At 48.0% G+C, this 18,449-nt stretch overlaps 3 protein-coding genes across 5 annotated transcripts in view; 2 read left to right on the plus strand and 1 right to left on the minus strand.

Annotated features, from left to right (window-relative positions):
• SEPTIN2 (septin 2) overlaps positions 1-2,337 on the minus strand; it is a 34,148-nt gene extending 31,811 nt beyond the window's left edge. The window contains exon 1 of one of the 2 annotated variants that reach the window (XM_060107285.1): positions 2,261-2,337. The gene's annotated coding sequence lies outside the window, so the exon portion shown is untranslated. The remainder of the gene's footprint in view (positions 1-2,260) is intronic. The other variant, XM_060107284.1, reaches the window with a different exon arrangement.
• On the plus strand, positions 623-2,626 carry LOC132495410 (uncharacterized). The gene is made up of 3 exons (XM_060107255.1): positions 623-627; positions 1,521-1,932; positions 2,218-2,626. Exons 1-3 carry the CDS (start codon positions 623-625, stop codon positions 2,227-2,229), a joined length of 429 nt encoding a protein of 142 aa, XP_059963238.1. The 3' UTR covers positions 2,230-2,626.
• The window catches only part of HDLBP (high density lipoprotein binding protein), a 69,204-nt gene continuing 53,285 nt past the window's right edge, over positions 2,531-18,449 (plus strand). Inside the window, exons 1-2 of one of the 2 annotated variants that reach the window (XM_060107281.1) lie at positions 2,531-2,626; positions 17,500-17,572. The gene's annotated coding sequence lies outside the window, so the exon portion shown is untranslated. The remainder of the gene's footprint in view (positions 2,627-17,499; positions 17,573-18,449) is intronic. The other variant, XM_060107282.1, reaches the window with a different exon arrangement.

Raw genomic sequence — 18,449 nt, forward strand, 5'->3', positions numbered from 1 at the left:
AATGAAAGTTGAAAGAGAAATGTTGAACTTCTGAAGTGCCTGGTTTTCAGTGAGAAAGCCTTCATCCAGCAACACAAAATGCAAAGCACTGTGATTAGTTTAAACCTTGGATGCAGATCAATCAGATCCCCCAAACCTCAGAAATTAGGTCAAGTGAAAAATTTATGCACTCATTCTAGATACTAGAAACTATTTAAAACTTTTTTTCTCTTTGACCCATGGCTTCCTTCTTCCACAGAGCAATACTTCCACCCCAATCCACAAAGAAGAAATCAACTTTTCTAAAACAAAAGGGGACAAAGAACAGATGGCTAAAACTGGATTCTTGGCAACAGAAACTTGCTTTGCTACTGGCATTTACGTGTATCAGTGGACTGCCCAAAACCACCATTCAGTGACATGTCACCCTTGTATTTACATTCATTATCCCCATCCACAAACGACCCTGCAAAGTAGGACCCAAAGGTCCATAGTCCCTTATCCAGAGCCCTTGGAACATCTGGCATTCAGAGCCTTTGGATTTGAGGTCCATGTACAGTATACCACACTCTTAACAGCGTGAGGGCAGCACCCCACGATCAAATGAGTTTTCTCTAGTGACAAGTATGACGATGAGCACAAAATGAGGTAAGACTATACAAGTGGCTTCACCCCAATTCTGCGGGCCAAATGGCTTTGGTGTCCCCTTCTCTCTGGAGAAAAAAACAAAGCCAACTTTTCATTTTCCAGCAGTTTCTGTCTTTCGAGTTGAGTATAAAAAGGACCTGAATCACATTTATTAAAGTCCACAGAGGGAGGTTCCCGCCCATCCCATCCCCATTTCCCTAGGTCACCCTGCTAGTTCAAGAGCAGTCAGAATGCAAATCTGATTTGACTGAAAAGCCCTTGTCCTTTCCCTGCGCTGCAGTGCTCGCTGAGAGATCAAGACGAAAAACGGGGAAGAAAAAAAAATCAGGGTAACTTTATGGCCGAAGAGACCACTGCCGTAATACATTGCGAGTTAGGAGGCTGGGCGGTGCAAAGAAAGCCTAAGTGGGAGCAACCAAAACCGAAAATAACGAACCTTAAATTACAAACACCAGGAAAGCAGCCTGCACGACCCCTACACCATCATACACCTCTCCTTACGATGGCAAGGTTGCTTTGGGCATTAAGCTTGTCTTGAGGTATTATAATGATCTGAGTCGTTCAAAAGATATCTGAAAACCTGTTTCGTGCTGATCACCGTCCTAGACAACAAGTAAGGCTGGGCAGGTCCACACACCACTGCCCCTCACAGGACAACCACCGCACGGAACAGCAGAGGCTGACAACAGGCGGACACCTATTTCAGGGGGAAGAAGTCTAACCCTGGCGCAGTCCTGAATAAGAGAGCAGGAACGAGGCAAGCAAACGGTGGAGGTAAGCGGGCTCCAGGCAAAAGGGAGGATCTGAACCAAGGCCAAAGGTGAGAAAGACCACAGCAGTCGGAATTGTAAGTCAGCGCGGTTGGGTCACGCGTCCACGTGTTGTGGACACAGACAAGGCAGCGAGACACCGACGAAAACTGAAGCCGTAAAGGTAACAGGCGGTCCTGCGGGCCTTACTGAGCCACGGCAGCCACAGATCAGCCCCATCTTGGGCCTTCAGGGGAACGAGGCCTCCCCGGCGGTGCCGCCCGTCCCTCCGGATTCGGCCCTGCGCGGGGCCTCCCCTCCCCTCCCCTCCTCTCCCCTCCCCTCCTCCTTCTCCTCCCGCTCTGTGTGCGGTCAGGCGGGGCCTGCTGAGTGGAGCGGGCGGCCAGCGCCCCGCGAGCTTCCTCTCGGCCGGGAGCCGGCGAAGCGGAAGCGCCCGTTAGCGCGACCCGCACCGTCCCTCCCAGACCACGACCGCCAGCGCACGCTCCAACGTCCCAGGCCCATCATTGACCACGCCCCACGTAACTCCCACCGGGTGAGAAAGGCCACTCGGGTTCGCCCGGGACACACCCCGCCGCCTCCGCCAGGGCCCGGGGGGCGGGGGCCGGGACCCTGTAGGGCCCAGAAGGGCGGGGGAGGGGCCGAGAGAGCGGGAAGAGCGCCGGGGGGATGGGGGGATGGCGGGAGATCTGGGGAGGGCCCAGGATGCCGGGCCGGCCGCCCCTCCCCCACACCGTGCGAGTGGCCCCGCCCGCGCCCCCCCCGGAGCGGACAGACCACCGCCCCGAGCCGGCCACCGCCCCTCTGCGTCGGCCCACAGCTCGCGCCCTGACGGCGGCCGAGACCCACGGCGAGATACTCACCGCGGACGCACCGAAGAACAAGCGCCGACCGACCGCGCCGCGGATCCGCCCAGGACCGACCGCAGACTCGCGCCCCGCCCCGCGCGTGGGCGGATTGCGTCAACGCGTCGGTCCGCCCCCTTGCCAACGCTTTCCTCCCCGCCCCCATTCGCCAGCTTCCGAGTGCGCAGGCGCAGGCTCGTCCGCGGTTTCCGCCTCTGCGCAGGCGCCGTGCCCCTCCCACGGCGGTTGGCCATATAGAGGCCGGGGGTGGGGAAGAGGTCAAGCGTAGCCTCTTCTCCTTTACCAAGATGGCGGCTCGTCCCTGTTTCTCCACAGTTCCTACCTTATGAGCTTCGTTTCCTTACGCTGATAAGAGTGGAACAGGTAATGTAATTCATTGCTTTGTGAATAACTAGAATGGGGGGAAGAGCGTTTCTTTAGATGGAGCTAAATGACCGGTGAGAAGAGAGGTGGACGGGGGGCATGTGGCGGTTAAGAGTTCGGAACGACCACGGGGAGGGGACCTTTCGCCTCTGGTCCTCTCCTCCAGGAAGATGGCGGCAGCACCGAGCAGGGAGTACCGGAGCGGGACCGGGGAGGGACGGCGAGCGGCCGGCGGGGCTGCTCTAGCCCCGAGCCGCCGTCGTCTCGGTGGTCCGGGCCTCGCCTCGATTGGCTGCTGTGGGTCACGTGGGGGTCGGCGACTGGTGCGCGGACCATAGAGTTGGGCGCCTGTCCCCGGGGACGTGGCCTTCGTGCGCCCGAGGCTGGAGCCCGCGCCCGACGGGGAGGGGGGAGGGAGGGGGGAGGGCGGGCGGCCTCTCGCTTTCGCTAGGTGAGGCCTGGGGGCGCCTCCAAGTCCACTGCGGCGGCGCGGCTCGGGGGCGGGAGGGCGACGTGCCCGGCGGGGGCGTGACCGGCCCAGGGCGTCCTTCCCCCCTCCCGCGGCCTGCAGGCCCAGCAGCTGGCCGATGCTTGCTGGTAGGCTGGGCGCAAACGCCCTCGTACAGGAAGCCTTTCTGGGTTACCCACGACTGGCAGTAATAAACACGGCTCTGGAGTCTCTCCTGGGCAGCCGCGTAGCGCGGGGCGCCTGAAGCTCTTTGTGACCGTAGGGCATCCTGACAGGGTGTCTTTGGAAAGTGGCGAAGTGCTCAGGGCCGGGCGTCCTCTCCCCGCCAACTCAGGAGGTGGGGAAGTCGGCCTGTGGGTGGTGTCCGGGCACCACGTAAAACCAAAGGAAAACTGACCTCTGTGTTTTATTAAGCAACGCTATGGTCAGATGAAACGTCCAAAGGAGTGTAGATGAGTCTTAGAGGAATCTTCAGGAGCAGGATGGTATACCCTTGAGCTGCGGGGTTTCTTTGTCCTCAGCTGCAGAGCTGCCGAAAACCCTCAGGCGTTGCTTTCACCTGCGTTTGGGTGTCTGCCGCAGAACTAAGGACGGACAGGCACTCTCTTGGCAGGTAGCTTTCTTGAGGCCCTGTTAACACGGGGTGCGTCACAATTAGGATTTTGTCTGAAGCAACTGGTAGTGCTGTTCTACAAAATAAGCTCAGTGTTCTTTTATGGGAGCGAACCCGAGCTAATGAGACATTGGATGAAGCCTAGTGCTCAGGTATCAACCGATCACTTTGAACACTCTGAGCAACCCCAGCTACCCTTGTGAAGTACGCTTAACATTAGGATGTTTGGACGCAGTGTTAAAGTGGTTGAGAAGGTGTTTGGTTCAGAGTGGCTCCCGTCATTTGAACTCCCAGTTCTCTGGATCTGAGACGTCAGCCACCCACCTATCATGAGAGCTTTAGGTTTGGAGAAAACTGAACAAACCCCCTCAAGCCTTGAAGGACAAAATTTGAAAGCCATTGAAAACAGTGAAGATTAAACTTCCCTGTAACTACAGTTAATTCTGCTGTGTGTCACGTCCCAATTGGGGCTTACCTCCTCTACTCTAATCAGGCTGAGGTCCCCTGAGTAAAGGAGCAGTGCGTGTAAGGAGAGCGCTCCTAAGATGCCGTTGGCCCACATTCCTGGGGGACCCGCTGGAACCCGGTCACAGTGCCCCCTCCAGGGGGCCAGGCTGACTTCTCAGCGTCCTGATGGGAGAATTTCTTCTTGAATCATCAAGTATTTTTTTTCCTTTGGATTTGTTTGGGGTTTCTGGCGGTCTGATTTTGACCTCATGGCTTTATTTCTTCCACAGTAGAAAATATTTCAAAAAAAAATTTTTTTGGAAATGGCTGTGTGCCAGACATTGTTAAGGGTTCTGGGGATGCAGAGATAAAGAGGACACAGACTTTTTTTTTTTCTTTTCCTCAAGCCGTTTATGGTCTGGTAGGGGAGATACACTTGTAAAGGAAGAGATTATGGTGTTCTGAGTGCAGTAATGGAAGTATGTACAAGGAGTGGAGGTAGGACAGAGGGGGCAGTGATTACCCGTTGGAAAGTCTTCACAAAGAATGTGGTTCTGAAACTGGGGTTTAGAAGATGAATAAGAGTTTCTCCAGGTGGAGTTGGCAGGATGGGCTATTCTAGACAAGAAGACTAGCTTATGCAAAGGGAACAAGTGACAGCTCTCCACTTAGGGGGTGGCATATATGGGCAAGAGGTCGCGAATTTGGTACACTGCTGGCATCTCAAAAGGTGAAGGACTTAATGCCCTAAGACACTGACTTGGACAGCATTTCAAATGATTACACTGTCCACCAAGATGACTTTGTGATCTTTAGTCACAAGTGGATCAGATAGACTCGCCATTAATGCTTGGCAGCTGAAACTTATTTACCTAAAGGGCTTGAGCAGAGAACACTTTTTAAAGTACAGAGTGATACTTATATTTGGTATGGCCCATTCAGCACGCATGCATCTCACAGGGCTAGTGATCATAGGAAGGCATTTCCCTTTTCTATTAAGAAATAACCAAGCTCCTGGAAGCCTGGAAGAAACATAGCACACAGCTGAACTCTCAGTTGCTGACTTTTGGTGGCGAAAAGTCCAAGGAGCATGTTGTCAAACTCTTTGACCAAGTATAGAAAGACAGCCAAAGAACCTTAATGTGTCAGAATGCCTTTTCTCCTGAATTATGAAGGCACCACAACATTGAACATTTGAAAGCCAAGAACAGAACTAAACTTTCTTCAGTGTGTAACATTTAAAAACTTGATTACACAAGTTCCTTTGTGGTAAAGCAGGATTTTCATTTATTTTTTTCCTTTTTGTATTTCTAATATCAGAGACATTTTAGAGGTGATATTCCTAGTCGGCCACTGTTTTACCCGGTGAGGTAAAGTTCCTCAACTACCATTTAAGACAAGCCAAACTTGCCTCGGTATCCTGTCATGTTAGTCATCTTGTTGATGCTTGCTGTTAATTTGATAACAATGCATTGGCCATGCATGCTCTCCCTTAATACTGTTTATTGGCGCTCATTTGGATTTTAACATTAAAACTTAATTTTATTTCAAATCAAGGTTATATCTTCATATACTTTTTTAAAGATCAAGTAAATCTGGAAAAGCTTGTAAGGAAGAAAAACTGTCAGTTTCCTTTCTCCCATCATGTCTCCTCCCCTGCAGAACACCCACGTTGGTCTCCTAGCTGGTGGCTTTGGTCTTTGCCTCCGTCTCTCACATCCATGCCTGACTTGCTCACTTCCTGCCCTTCCCTCCCCTGTCCCACACATTGTCTCTTCACTCGACCCTGAGAGCAGATGTGACGTCTCTCGCTTTCTTTCACCCCTCTGCCTTCGCCCTGCAGACAAATGCATGGCTGCCCAAAGCAGGTGCACCTTTAATTTGCTTGTCAGGTATTTAGTGTTTATATTCTGACTACTGGTACCATTCACAGTTGGGCCAAATGGTGTGATGGGATTACTTTTCCTTTCCTGGAGAAGTTTTTGTTTTTCCTGAAGTTCTTATCGGTGGTTTTTGTTGTTTTCTTAGTTTTATATGCATTTGCCACTAAAAGTCAACCCCAAATTGACTAGTTGTCTAAATCTCCTTTCAAGAAATTCAGTTCTTTTTATCTGAGCAAGTTCAGTCGGTGCAGACCTCCAACCTCCTGGAATCTCACTTCAGATCTCACTGCCCTCAGTTCCCTGGAACCCATGTCTTTCTCTTTCTTGATTTTTTTTTCTTTTTTCTTTTTTTTTTTTACTCTCTCATTTTGATGGAGCACTTCCTCAAGGAGTTGCCTGGGAGATAAAATTTTGAGAGCCTGGATGTCTGGAGTGTGTTGTTATCCTGCCCTTATACCTGTGTTGAGAGGTTGGACATCAGTTTGCCCCTCTGTCTTCCATCCCTCAGTGTTAGCCTTGAAGTGTTAGAGCTTTCTGATTCTTGAGCCTTTATATGTGACTGTGTTTTCTTTTTTGAAGCTTGAGGGATTTTCTGTGAAATTCAGAGCACCCAGTGCAGTGATGTCCCTTGGAGTCTGTTTTCATCTAGTGTCTTGCCTGCCCTTTGGGCCCCTTTATTTTGGAAACGTCTGTTGTTCAGTGCTGGGCATTTTTCTTGATTTATTACCTTCATATCTTTCCATTCACTTTCCTTCTCTTTCTAGAATTCAACTATTGGACCTTCTGGATTGACAGTCTGATTTTCTTAGGTGTCCCATTTCTTTCTGGAAGACGTTCTCAACTTTATCTTTTAGCCCTTCTATTGAGTTTTTCTCTCTTTATTTCTAGGAGATTTCTCTTATTCTTTCTGTTCCTATGTTATAACCTCCTGTTTTTGTTCCATGGATATAGAATCTCCTCTTATCTCTCTGAGGACATTGGTGAGTTTCAAAGTTTTCTTTTCCCCAAAGTCGCTGCTTGCTTCTGGCTGCTTTTTGTGTTGCGGTTTTGGCTTTCATATCAGAGCCTTTTCTGGGCTATCCGGTGATGTTTGCTTGCCCGCTTACATGTCAGAGGGACTCGGAGTTTGTGGTTGGTTGGCCTTGCCAACTGTGACCTTCGCTGTAGAGGCATCTGGCTGGGCCATTTTCTTACAGCACCCTGTCAGCTTCTTCAAGTCTCTTTGGGTTCTCCAGAGAAATACCTCCCAGCCTCTTGCCTGGGGGCCAGGTGAGGGGAGAAGGCCACAATCTTAGCAATAACTATGGAAGATGTTACTTCCCCTGTCTTCAGAATGGTTTGCCATCACTCCACTGTAACTGATGTCCCCGGTCCAAAGATTCTAGTTCCCTTTCCAGAGGGGAAAAAAACCACACCCATTGGCTACAAGGCATGAGAGGCAAAAAAAAAAAAAAAAAAAAAGAACAAAACACAGAAAACTGTCCTTTTTGACAATATTTTCTTACTACTTTTGCCTGGCTGCCCTTTAGCAATGTTATTTTTAGCTTACAACTTGAGTTGCACTTAAATTCATTGTTCTTCTGTTATTTACTACACCTTTTATAGCCCAGCTGTGGGTTTTACATTGTCTTAAATGTGTGCTGAAGGCCCTGGTAGGAAAGTGGACGGAGGTTGTGAATCGGCCGGTCTTCACAGTCAAGAAGTTCACATGGCCAGTATGCAGAGCAAGATTTTTAGTTTTCACTGATGATCAAAGACTTGACGTTAAAATCATATTTCCCCTACAGACTGGGGAAAATAAGCGTGACCATTTTAGTTACCGAAGGTGAGGGGGACAGGTATACCCCAATGTCATGGAGTGTAAATAGTTTAATTCATTGGGAGGGTAAAGTTTGCAGTGCCATCCACGCGTCTCCTGTAATCATGTAATTGCGTTTCTAGGAATTTAACCTGTCGAGGTACAGCCTCGAGTGAGCAGATGGTACTCTTCTCTGCAGTGCTTGTAATCGGAAAAAACCAAAACGACATCAGCAGGGGGTTTATTTTATGGTTATTCCGTGCAACGTGCAGTTGTTAACATAGGTAAACTTGTGTGTAAAACTTGGAAAGACTGCCATATGCATTTTTAAATGGAAGTAAGTGTGACAAGTGGTGAAACAATGCATGTAATGTGATCTTATTTTTTATTTAGACCACGTATTAATATATCCAAGAAAAAATATTAGATAAAACAATAGTTTTGGAGATATTTCTTGAGGAAGAATCAAGAATATTGCCAATTTTTATTTCTGTTGTGTTTTACAGTATTTTTGTGCTGAAGATCATTCTTTGGTCGACCGTATTATCGTATTCATACTATCAGTTAATAAAACTGGTATGAATGTAGTCCCCATGGCCCCTGCCCCTCCCATCCCAGGCTCTGCCATGGGTGCAGGATCCTCTCAGGAGGCTTATCTGTGCCCTGAGACCCCACAGCTGGAACAGCAGCCCTCATCTAGGTCAAGGAGAGGCAGGAAGTTGCTGATGCAGAAACCAGTAGTTAGGTAGCAAGTGCCGTTGAGCAATTAGGATGGATTCTTTTCTGAAAGCGCTCTCAGGTTTGCCTTTTATTTGTGTGAATTGCTATTCTTAGACGTTCCTGGCTGTGGACTTTGTCAGACATGCAGCGGTGCTTGGGTCTTAGGCATTGGTTCTTTCTACCCGACAGGGCAGAGGGTGGAGATGTTTGTACAGGTGGGGAAGGTAGTCCTCCACTGGACTGGGAGTCAGGAGACCTGTATGTACTTCAGTTTAAACTTGTTCTTAATCAGCCTTGTGATTTTGGGTGTTTCTTTTTTTTTTTTTTTTTTTTTTGCGGTACACGGGCCTCTCACTGTTGTGTTGCAGAGCACAGGCTCCGGACGCGCAGGCTCAGCGGCCATGGCTCACGGGCCCAGCCGCTCTGCGGCGTGTGGGATCTTCCCAGACTGGGGCACGAACCCATGTCCCCTGCATCGGCAGGCGGACTCTCAACCACTGTGCCACCAGGGAAGCCCTTGGGTGTTTCTTGATGTGTAGGACTTTAGCTTCTTCCTCTCAAAGATCAGAAAGGAGTCTCTGAGATGGTTTGTTTTCTTTCTTCCTTCCCTCCTTCCTTTCATTCATTTCCTCCCTTCCTTTCCCCCTCCCCTCCCAGCGTTCCCCCACTGCCCCCCCCCTTGGTCAATTCAGTTTATCAGAAACTTAGTTTTTCAACTTGGAAGGGTGACACCTGGAGCTAATAGTCACTCATACAGCATCCCGTTTTGTGATCTGTTTCAAGGATGCATGAGTGTTACAAAAAGCCTTGCCTGTTAAAGCTTTTTTTGTTGCTTCCTACACACTAGGCATCATGACCTTTATTTCCAGCAGTGGTTCAACCAGGTGATCTTACCCCCCACCCCCACCCCAGAATATCTGGAAACAGTTTTGGTTGTCATGAGTTGGGAGTGCTGCTGGCATCCCATGGTTAGAGGCCAGAGGTGCTCACCATCCTGCAGTGCCCGGGACAGCCCCCACAAGGAAGAATTGTGTGGTCATAAGGAAGAACTGCCTGGTTGCAAGGTCAGCAGCAGTGAGGTTGAGGAGTCCTGCTTTACCGGCTCTGTCCTTGGAGGGCTCTAGGCTGTAGCAGTCACAGGCCCCACTTTTCAGTCAAGGAGAGTGGAGGCTGGTCGGGTGAGGCCACTGGCAAGTGCGGCTGAGTTACGGCTGTGCTGCCTGCACTGCCAGAGTTCTCGTGGCTGTCACAGATGCCGAGGAGGGCCATGGTCGCAGAGAGTTCTCCACAGGCTCGCTCTGCCAGGCCCGGGCTAAGCACTGCATGGAAGCACTCATAATCCTCACAGTGACACCAAAGGGTCGATACGAATGTCAGCTCCCTTTTGCAGGACAGGAGACAGAGGCACAGAGAAGTCAGGATCTGTGATTTTTTTTTTTCCTTGTCTTGGTCCTCATTTTCAGAAGTTCACACATTTAAACATTCAGCCTTGACGATTTACGTAGTGTTTCCTCTCAGCATCTCCAGAGTTTCTCTAAAATTTGGGATATAATGTCCAGGAGCAGGGCCACCCAGGCCTTTGCAGCAAGATAGATATTCTACCCTGAAGGAAACACACTAAAATTGGTCTGTGTCCCTTAGAATTTTGAATATCATTGATTCCTCATCAGGCATTTATTTTTCACCAAGTACATATCTGTCAGTAGGTTTCCTGGAAGGAAATGAACAAATCAGAGTCCCGGACCTAAAACCATTGAGCACTCAGGGCCCATCTCTGCAGCAACCTGTAAACGGCTGCCGTCGGTCAATCTTCAGCCACCGTCAGGGGGGTCAGCTTTCAGTCTTCCTGGACTGGTGTTTCCATCTTCTTATTGCAGCAACCCAGCTCCACCGCCTCTGTCTGCCTCTGTGACGTCATCAGGTCTGGTGGGGTAAGTCCCCGCTTAGCTTTACCTGCCCCACCCTTCATCTGGGTTACAGGATAAGCCACTGGTAGACTTGTTCTTGTTTTGGACCCCCTGGCGCAGCAGGGTATCCTGGCTATGGCAGGTGCCCTGTGTGTTTGGGAGGGGATGAACAGACAGGACAGTGTTGATTCTGGACTCTTGTCTTTCCTGACTTTTGGTGAATTACCATGGACTGCTGCAAGCCAGAGCAGCTTTCTAGGCTCTGAGGGGTGTGCTGGACACAGAAATAAGGCAGTCTTCAAGCCACATCTCAACCTGTTGCTCTTGTGTTCTTCACCCACCGTTGACTCTGGCCTTCACAGATGGTTTTGTAGTGCAGCTTTCTCCAGAGGCTTGGATGTGCTCAGCCGGCACGCTGCTGAGCTCTGGAAGCCTGCTGAGCCCGGGCCTTCTTTGCGGCAGTGCAGCTTGGTGCCATGGGGCTCACCAATGCTTGGGAAGCCAAGTGTCCTCCTGCCTGTTTTCTATGCTGGCTCACCTTTATCGGCGTGATTCCTTTCTCTAAGCTTCTAGCATCTTGTTTTGGGGCGTGGGTTGAGCTGGCCTTGCTCTGCTGGCTGAGGGAGAACTCTGCATAGCAGTCCCACTGCCCAGCTCTGTCCACGGGCAGGATACACTGTCTTCCCAGCTGTAAAGTCATCAATGGCACTTACAGCTTCTAGACACAGCGCAGGCTGGACCAGTGCTACTACTGTTGGTTTCTTTCTGGAGGAAGGAAATACCTTTGGCCAGAGGCATTCAGTGTGCAGTGTTATCTCTGCTGCATAACCTGTTGTGCCCTTCCAGGGAAGTTCTGTGCACCACCATTAGGCCTGTGCATCGCTTGGCCTGGGCGACTGCAGTTAAGTGAAAGGGGACTGGGAGGGAGGGCGCTGTGAGTCAGGAATCTCTTTGACTAACGAGGGTCAGGCGCCAGGGGTCGTAGTGCCGAGCTCCCTGCTCCTAGTCATCCTGCAGACCTCTGGGTGGATGGTTCCTGGGGGAGGGAAAGCAGTCTTCGTGCAGGTGCCTTGGTAGCAATGGCCTGCATGGCAACTGCTCTGGCCTCTTAGGAGGTTTCCATCAGGAGGCTCTGTAGAGAGCTGCGCTCCTGAGGCGGTTACCACAGCAGACAGCCTTGGGGGAAATGGAAGCTGGCGAACAGGCCCTGACCGCTGGGCCCCTCAGGACCAGCAGAGGCCAGAGGGAAAGAGAAAGCAGTGCCGCTGTAGAGTTAGAAGAAATAATTTTTGAAAGGGTGTCATGTATTTGGCATGTTTTGCTGGGGTTTTTTTTTTTTTTTTTTTTTTTGCGGTACGCGGGCCTCTCACTGTTGTGGCCTCTCCCATTGCGGAGCACAGGCTCCGGACGCGCAGGCTCAGTGGCCATGGCTCACGGGCCCAGCCGCTCCGCGGCATGTGGGATCCTCCCAGACCGGGGCACGAACCCATGTCCCCTGCATCGGCAGGCGGACTCCCAACCACTGCGCCACCACGGAAGCCCTGTTTTGCTGTTTTTGAAATTCTGGTTAAGGTGAGTGACTTGCTGAGAATTGGCTCTGCCTTCGGGGCTCCCTTCTCAGTATACAGGGTGTGGTTTCTGATTCCTTGATGTACAGCGTTGAATGCTTTTCGTCCTTGTTTTAACTCTTTTTCTTTAGAAATTAAACAAGAGTAATAAAAGAGGAAAGGATGGCTCTATGTGATCTTTCCTGTCTTTCTGATGTACCATTCTGACAGTTATGAACCGTGTTAACTTTAACTTGGTGGTGTCCTGTAACTTATAAATAGAAGGCTTTGAGGTGTCTGGGTGGGACTTTAAATTCACTTCTCCCTCACTTGAGATGGTGCACTGGCTCCTGGACCTAGGGTGTTGGGTGATGACAGGTCAGGTGCAAACAAAATCAAGGATGATGCGTTATCCTAATCGTTTTTATTTTGTATGTTACTGTTCATTTCACTTTTATGTAACATGCTTTCTAATTTTATTAATACTTAGCTCATTTATAAATACCTTTCAGATGGAATTACTGAATTATATTGACTGTTTTGACTTTTTCTCATAAGTGTAAGATTAGTTAGGTGTTCTTATAGCACTGGCTTAAATCAGTGTGTGTGAGATCAATTTGAAAAATACAGTTTTTTTTCTGTAGAAACAAGGCTTCTGTTTTGATACATTTGCTTTTGCTTGGAGCTGACTCTCCTGCCCCTGAGACCAAAGTGCTGTATTGCCTTTGTCGCCAGAGCAGTGAGCTCAGCAGAGCTGCCAGGCTGTCTGTGCCCAGGGCCTCTTGGCTCCTAAGCTCAGCCCGGCGGTCTCTGGGACGTCCAGACCAGAGACAGCTGCAGCCAGGTGACCCATCAGGCTTGCTGCTGTTTGGGGCCATCCCTTAATTTCACAGTGCTGGAGATGATCACTGTGTGCCCTTGAGATTGGGTTAAGTGTAGCTCTTTTCTGAAAGATTGGGCAGGGAGGAAACGATGGTGTTACTGGGAAAGGCAACACTCTCTTTTTGATCTTTGAAAACACGGGTTGGCTTTCCTTTGACCCGTGAGACGTGCCTTTGCTTTTGGAGCAGCGTGGCGTGACAGCCTCACCTTCTCGTCCTTGGTTGCTTGGGGCTTCAGGTATGCCTACCTGCCAGAGATGCCGCTGAGCTGGAGAGAGTGTGTGTAAACCTCCAGCCCTTGATTTCTTCTGGATGGTTCCACACTGTGTGGGTAGTGTTAGGACCATATCTTCAAGGAAGAAATGGCATGTGAAGAATTCAGTGGTGATCTGTGGGAATTTCCATCAAATCTCACAGGATTGTATAGTAATTAGGTTTTTGGTGTCAGTTGGTATATGGCTTTATTGAAGGTGTGTGATTTTGGTTTTAGCCTATTTAGAACTTACTGGATATGCATTAGAAGGCTTCTTATAGGACTATTTTAATTCACAAAGGTAGCTTTGCTTGTCTTGTTATCTCCTCACCCCAGTCCTGAAGTGGTAGGGGTATGTGAGGGTTTTTCTCTCTTTTAAGCCATTGTTGATTGAGTGGTCAGTCTCTCTGCGCAGCCTAAATATCGCTCCCCTCTCCTTGGGCCACGGTCCCTCACGTGGCATGGCTGGCTGCAGCTGCTGCTGTCTCTGAGTTTCGCTTCTCGCCCAGAGAACAGTCTGTGATGGGTGGCTAGCGCAGATGGGCACGTCCCTTGTGCTCCTTCTGCATGTGGTGTCTGAAAAGCTCTCGGAGCACCTCTGCCCTCCCGCAGGCCTCCTTCCTCCTCCGCAGGAGCCCGCTGTGGACCCGACGTCATTTGGGGTATGCCGCTCAGCATGTTGACGTGGTGCTGTCAGCAGCTTTCTTGACACTGTCTGAGGGTTTAAAATTCTGCTTTTGGACTTCCCTGATGGTCCAGTGGTTAAGACTCCATGCTTCCACTGCAGGGGGCATGGGTTTGATCCTTGGTTGAGAAAGTTCCACGTGCCACGAAGTGGTGCAGCAGATAGATAAGTAAACAGATAAATAGATAAGTAAGTTAATAGATAAATAAACATTAATAGATAGTTAAATAAATAAATCACAAATAAGAAAATTAAAAATAATTTAAAAATAAAATAAAAATCTGCTTTCATGAACTTTGAAAAAATGATGTGTAACAGGCTTTAGTGTCATCACAATATTATAAAATTGAGGTAAAACTTTGTTATGCTCCATAAAATGGGAGTGAGAAGTGCACTGATGTAAATAGGTGAACTCATAGTCAGATATACATTATTAAACTTGGGTTTGACTTGGAGTTGGATGGTCAGTGTCATTTGCCACCCCCTCCTACCTCAATGTGTTTATTTCCAAATTACGGCATTTATTTTTTATAATTACAAAAGTAGTACTCTCCTCTATTTAAAAAAAGTGTTTTTTAACTCTCATACTTTAAGAGCAATTTCAAGTATGGTACAAACCACTTTTTTCTGAACCACCTGCAAGTAACTTGGGGACATGAAACCTCATCACCCTTGGCTATTTCAGTGTGTTTCCTGCAAACAAGACGCTTAGTACAACCGCTCACGCACATGAATACTTTGCTACCTTCAGACCAGTTCACGCTTCACCAGAAAGACCCAGTTCACAGCCCTGTGTTGACACTCCTTGTCAGGTCTCTAGTCTCTCCTATACTGGAGCATTTGCACCATCTTACCTTGACTCTCCTCTCCTTGACACCTGATGACCACAAGCAGTTAGTTTGCAGACTGTCCCTCAGAGTGGGTTTGTCTGTTGCCTTTTGATTCGATTCAGGTTTTGCATCTTCGGCTGGAATAGCACAGGAGTGCTGGGTTCTTCTCATGGCATTGTGTCAGATGGGACGCGATTTCGATGTGTCCCGTTACCAGTGATGCTCGCTTGGCTCACTTGATAAAGGTGGTGTCTGCCAGGCTTCTCCACTGTGAAGTCGTTGTGATTAATAAGTATACTGTGGGGGAGGTGCTTTGGAAACTAAGTATCTGTTCCTATCCAACTTTCAATTTACTCATTTATATCAGTGCAGGCTAAGAGGTTCCCATTTTATTCAGTTGGTTGTCATCTTTTATTATCATTATTTATTTTGATGTTCGTATTTTCCCATGTTTGGCCAGTGGGAGCCCCTTAAAGCCAGCTGCTGTGTCCTGGCTTGGCAAGCCCCCATCACTCATTTAATACTTCTTGCTTTCTGGTACAGCAAGGTACTCTGGGCTCTTCACGTACATGCTTTCCTGCCCCAGCCCTGAAATCAGCCTTTTCTTTGAGGAGGCCCGGTTCCATTTTATGACAGTAGGTACTCAGAGAAGCAGAAGGTGGGCACCAGCTGGGCTGTGGTTGGGGTGTTAATGCACTCAGGCCCTGTTGGTGGACAGAGATGGAGTGTGTGTGTGGGTGTGTGTGCACATACATGTATACCTGCACACACACAGATACACAGATGCCTGTGTATTTACAACACATGTTTGTTTTTACATCTCTGTATGTTGAAAGACACGAGTTCATTTCAGAACCTCGGTTTCTATCTAATACCACAGGGTTCGTTCCAGTCTCTCCCTTTCTGAATTGGTAGCTCCCTTTTCCAACAGTGACAATCTTAGGTGCCGGTGTCCCTAATATATTTACTTATTTGATTAGTCACTGCGTGTTCCCAGTCTCCTGTTGCTGCCCCCTCTTCTGCCCAGGTGCCCTCTGCTCTCTCCATCTCACTCAGCCTCTGATACCCTAGGTATGTGGACACCCCCTTTTGTGGAACTCATATCCCAGTTTCTAGAAATACAGTTCTGTGCACTATCTTTTTGCCCTTTTGAGGCTGTTACCTGAGCCATCACTTCATTGTTGGTGATGCCTGCTGTATGGTATCCATGCGTCACTGTGTAGTTAGTTACCACTATCTCACTGGTGCACAGTTCTGTTTTTCCAGTTCTTTGCATGTCACTATGCTTCTCTGAGCCTTCTTACACCTATTATACCTATGCCTTCTGTGTTCTTGTGCAGGTACTTCTGGAGAGTAGCTTCTTTGGAGTGTTATCACTGAATTGGATTATGTGTATGTCGATTATTTGTGGGTTTTTAAAAAATTAATTACTTTTATTTATTTTTGGCTGTGTTGGGTCTTCGTTGCTGTGCGCCAGCTTTCTCTAGTTGCAGCGAGCAGGGGCTACTCTTCGTTGCGGTGTGCAGGCTTCTCATTGTGATGGCTTCTCTTGTTGCGGAGCACGGGCTCTAGGTGGGCGGACTTCAGTAGTTGTGGCTTGTGGGCTCAGTAGTTGTGGCTCATGGGCTCTAGAGCACAGGCTCAGTAGCTCCACAGCACGTGGGATCTTCCCGAATCAGGGCTCGAACCTGTGTCCCCTGCATTGGCAGGTGGATTCTTAACCACTGCACCACCAGGGAAGCCCACATTTGTGTTCTTAAATTGCCTTCTGATGTTACACATCCTCAACGATAGAGAAGCCAATTTTCCTCACCATTTCAAAATCTGCATCACTTCTGTTCATCTTTGTAGATCTCATAGTATAAGGGCAGAATGAAGATGAACATACCTGTTCATGGGTTTATGTGCCATATGTCTTAGTTTTCCATGAACTGTGTGTTGATAGGTCCTAGTCTATTCAGATGTTTCCCAACCAGAGAAAAACTCTGTTTGTGTCCTAACTTCTATATGATAGCCTTTACTGTACAAAATTCTTAAGCTCTAATAGGGTCAAATGAGTCAAGTATCTTCCTTGATGATGTCTACAGTCTGTATTATCAGTAGGCCTTTGCACCCTCAAATCACAGGTTTTTCTCCCCAGTCTTCGAATTCCTCAAGGCTTGATTTTTTATGGCCAGATCTCTAATCCAGCTGAAATTTATTTTGGCGTATGGTGTGAGGTAGGGATCAACCTTTATATTTTTTCCAAAATGGATTGCAAATGGGCCCAGTTCTGTTTATTGCCTAGTCCATCCTTCCTTGCTGATTTGAAATGGCACTTGTTTCAAATGCTAAACTCATAGATACACATGAGTTTGTTTCATTTGTCCTTTTTCTTTTTCCTTAGCAAAAACCACCAAGTACTAATTACTGTTGCTTTATGGTGTGCTTTATTTAACTTTAGGTTGATGTTTTTTCTTTTCCCCACTTTTTTCCTTTTTTTCCAAATAACCTAGAACAATTTTATTTTTAGGTGAATTTGGGAGTCTTTTTTACAGTCTATATATTGAAAAACAAAACCTACTGGGACGTTGTGTTAAGTTTCTTAGGGCTGCGAAAATAAATTACCACAAATTTAGTAGCTTAAAACAACACCAATTTATTCTCTCACAGTTCTGGAGCTAGAAATCTAAACTCTGGCAGGGCCACACGCCCTCTGGGGGCTTTAGGGGAGAAACTGTCCTTTGGGCCTTCCAGCTTCTGGTGGCTGCTCCCATTTTCTTTGGCTTGTGTGTTCCAGTGTCTGCCTCCACCTTCATATAAGCTTTCTCCTCTGTGTTGTCTCTTTGCCTCTCTTTCAGAATGACACTTGTAATGGACCCATCCAGATAATCCAGGGTAATCTTTAAGCACTTCTGGAAAGACTTTTTCCAGGTAAGGTAACATTTAAGTTCCAAATATCAGGACCTGATATCTTCGGGTGGCCATTGTTTAGCCTACCGCAGATGTTATTTGGCATTTCCTTGCGGGTGTAGATGAACTTGCGGGGGGCGGGGTGGGGGGGCGGAAACAGACATCTGCGTGATGAGGGTCCTGGATGATGAAACTGCTCCATGACTCAGGCATCTAGTGTGTGTGTTGTTTTGCTAACACTGAATTTCCCTTCAGTTTTCCTAGCTTTTCATTATAGTAGAGGGGTTTTCTAGACAGATGGTCATCTGCAAATAGTGGCATTTGTGTCTTAGCTTAATAATTTCTCTTTAGGTTGCGTGTTTGACAGTCTTTGACCATAGCAGACGACTTTGCTGTTTTGTTACTTACTTTAATAGGATAATTTTGGCTTTTCACTAATTGTGATACATTTTACATCTGGGAAATACTCTTCGTATTGCCATTTCCTTCTATTCCTGAAGTTACATTCCATAGGAAGCAAGGAATAGATGCTTGAATTTCATCAGTCAGATGGACGTTTTTTAAATGGCCATCTATCAGTCATGTATATATGTTTTTTTGTCCTCCTTTGAGCTATAAATGTGAGATGTATACATTACCTAATATTGAATCCTCACTGCATCCCTAGAACAGACCTACTTAGTCATGGTGCCTTATTCTCTAAATTTAGAGTGGATTTACTGGGCTGGTGTTTTGTTTAAATTTTTATATGTTTGTAAACTGGTTTGTAGTTGATGATCTCTTTTCTCTGCAGCACCCACTTATTGTTTTGGGGAGGCAAAGCAGTGCCCTAATTTTCCTCTGGGGAGCCCCCCTTTTTACCATGTACAAGCCATGTGTTTTGGTTGAAATGGCCCAG

The sequence above is a fragment of the Mesoplodon densirostris genome, chromosome 8 (genome assembly GCF_025265405.1).
Source record: "Mesoplodon densirostris isolate mMesDen1 chromosome 8, mMesDen1 primary haplotype, whole genome shotgun sequence".
In the NCBI taxonomy this organism is placed as follows: Eukaryota; Metazoa; Chordata; class Mammalia; order Artiodactyla; family Ziphiidae; genus Mesoplodon; species Mesoplodon densirostris.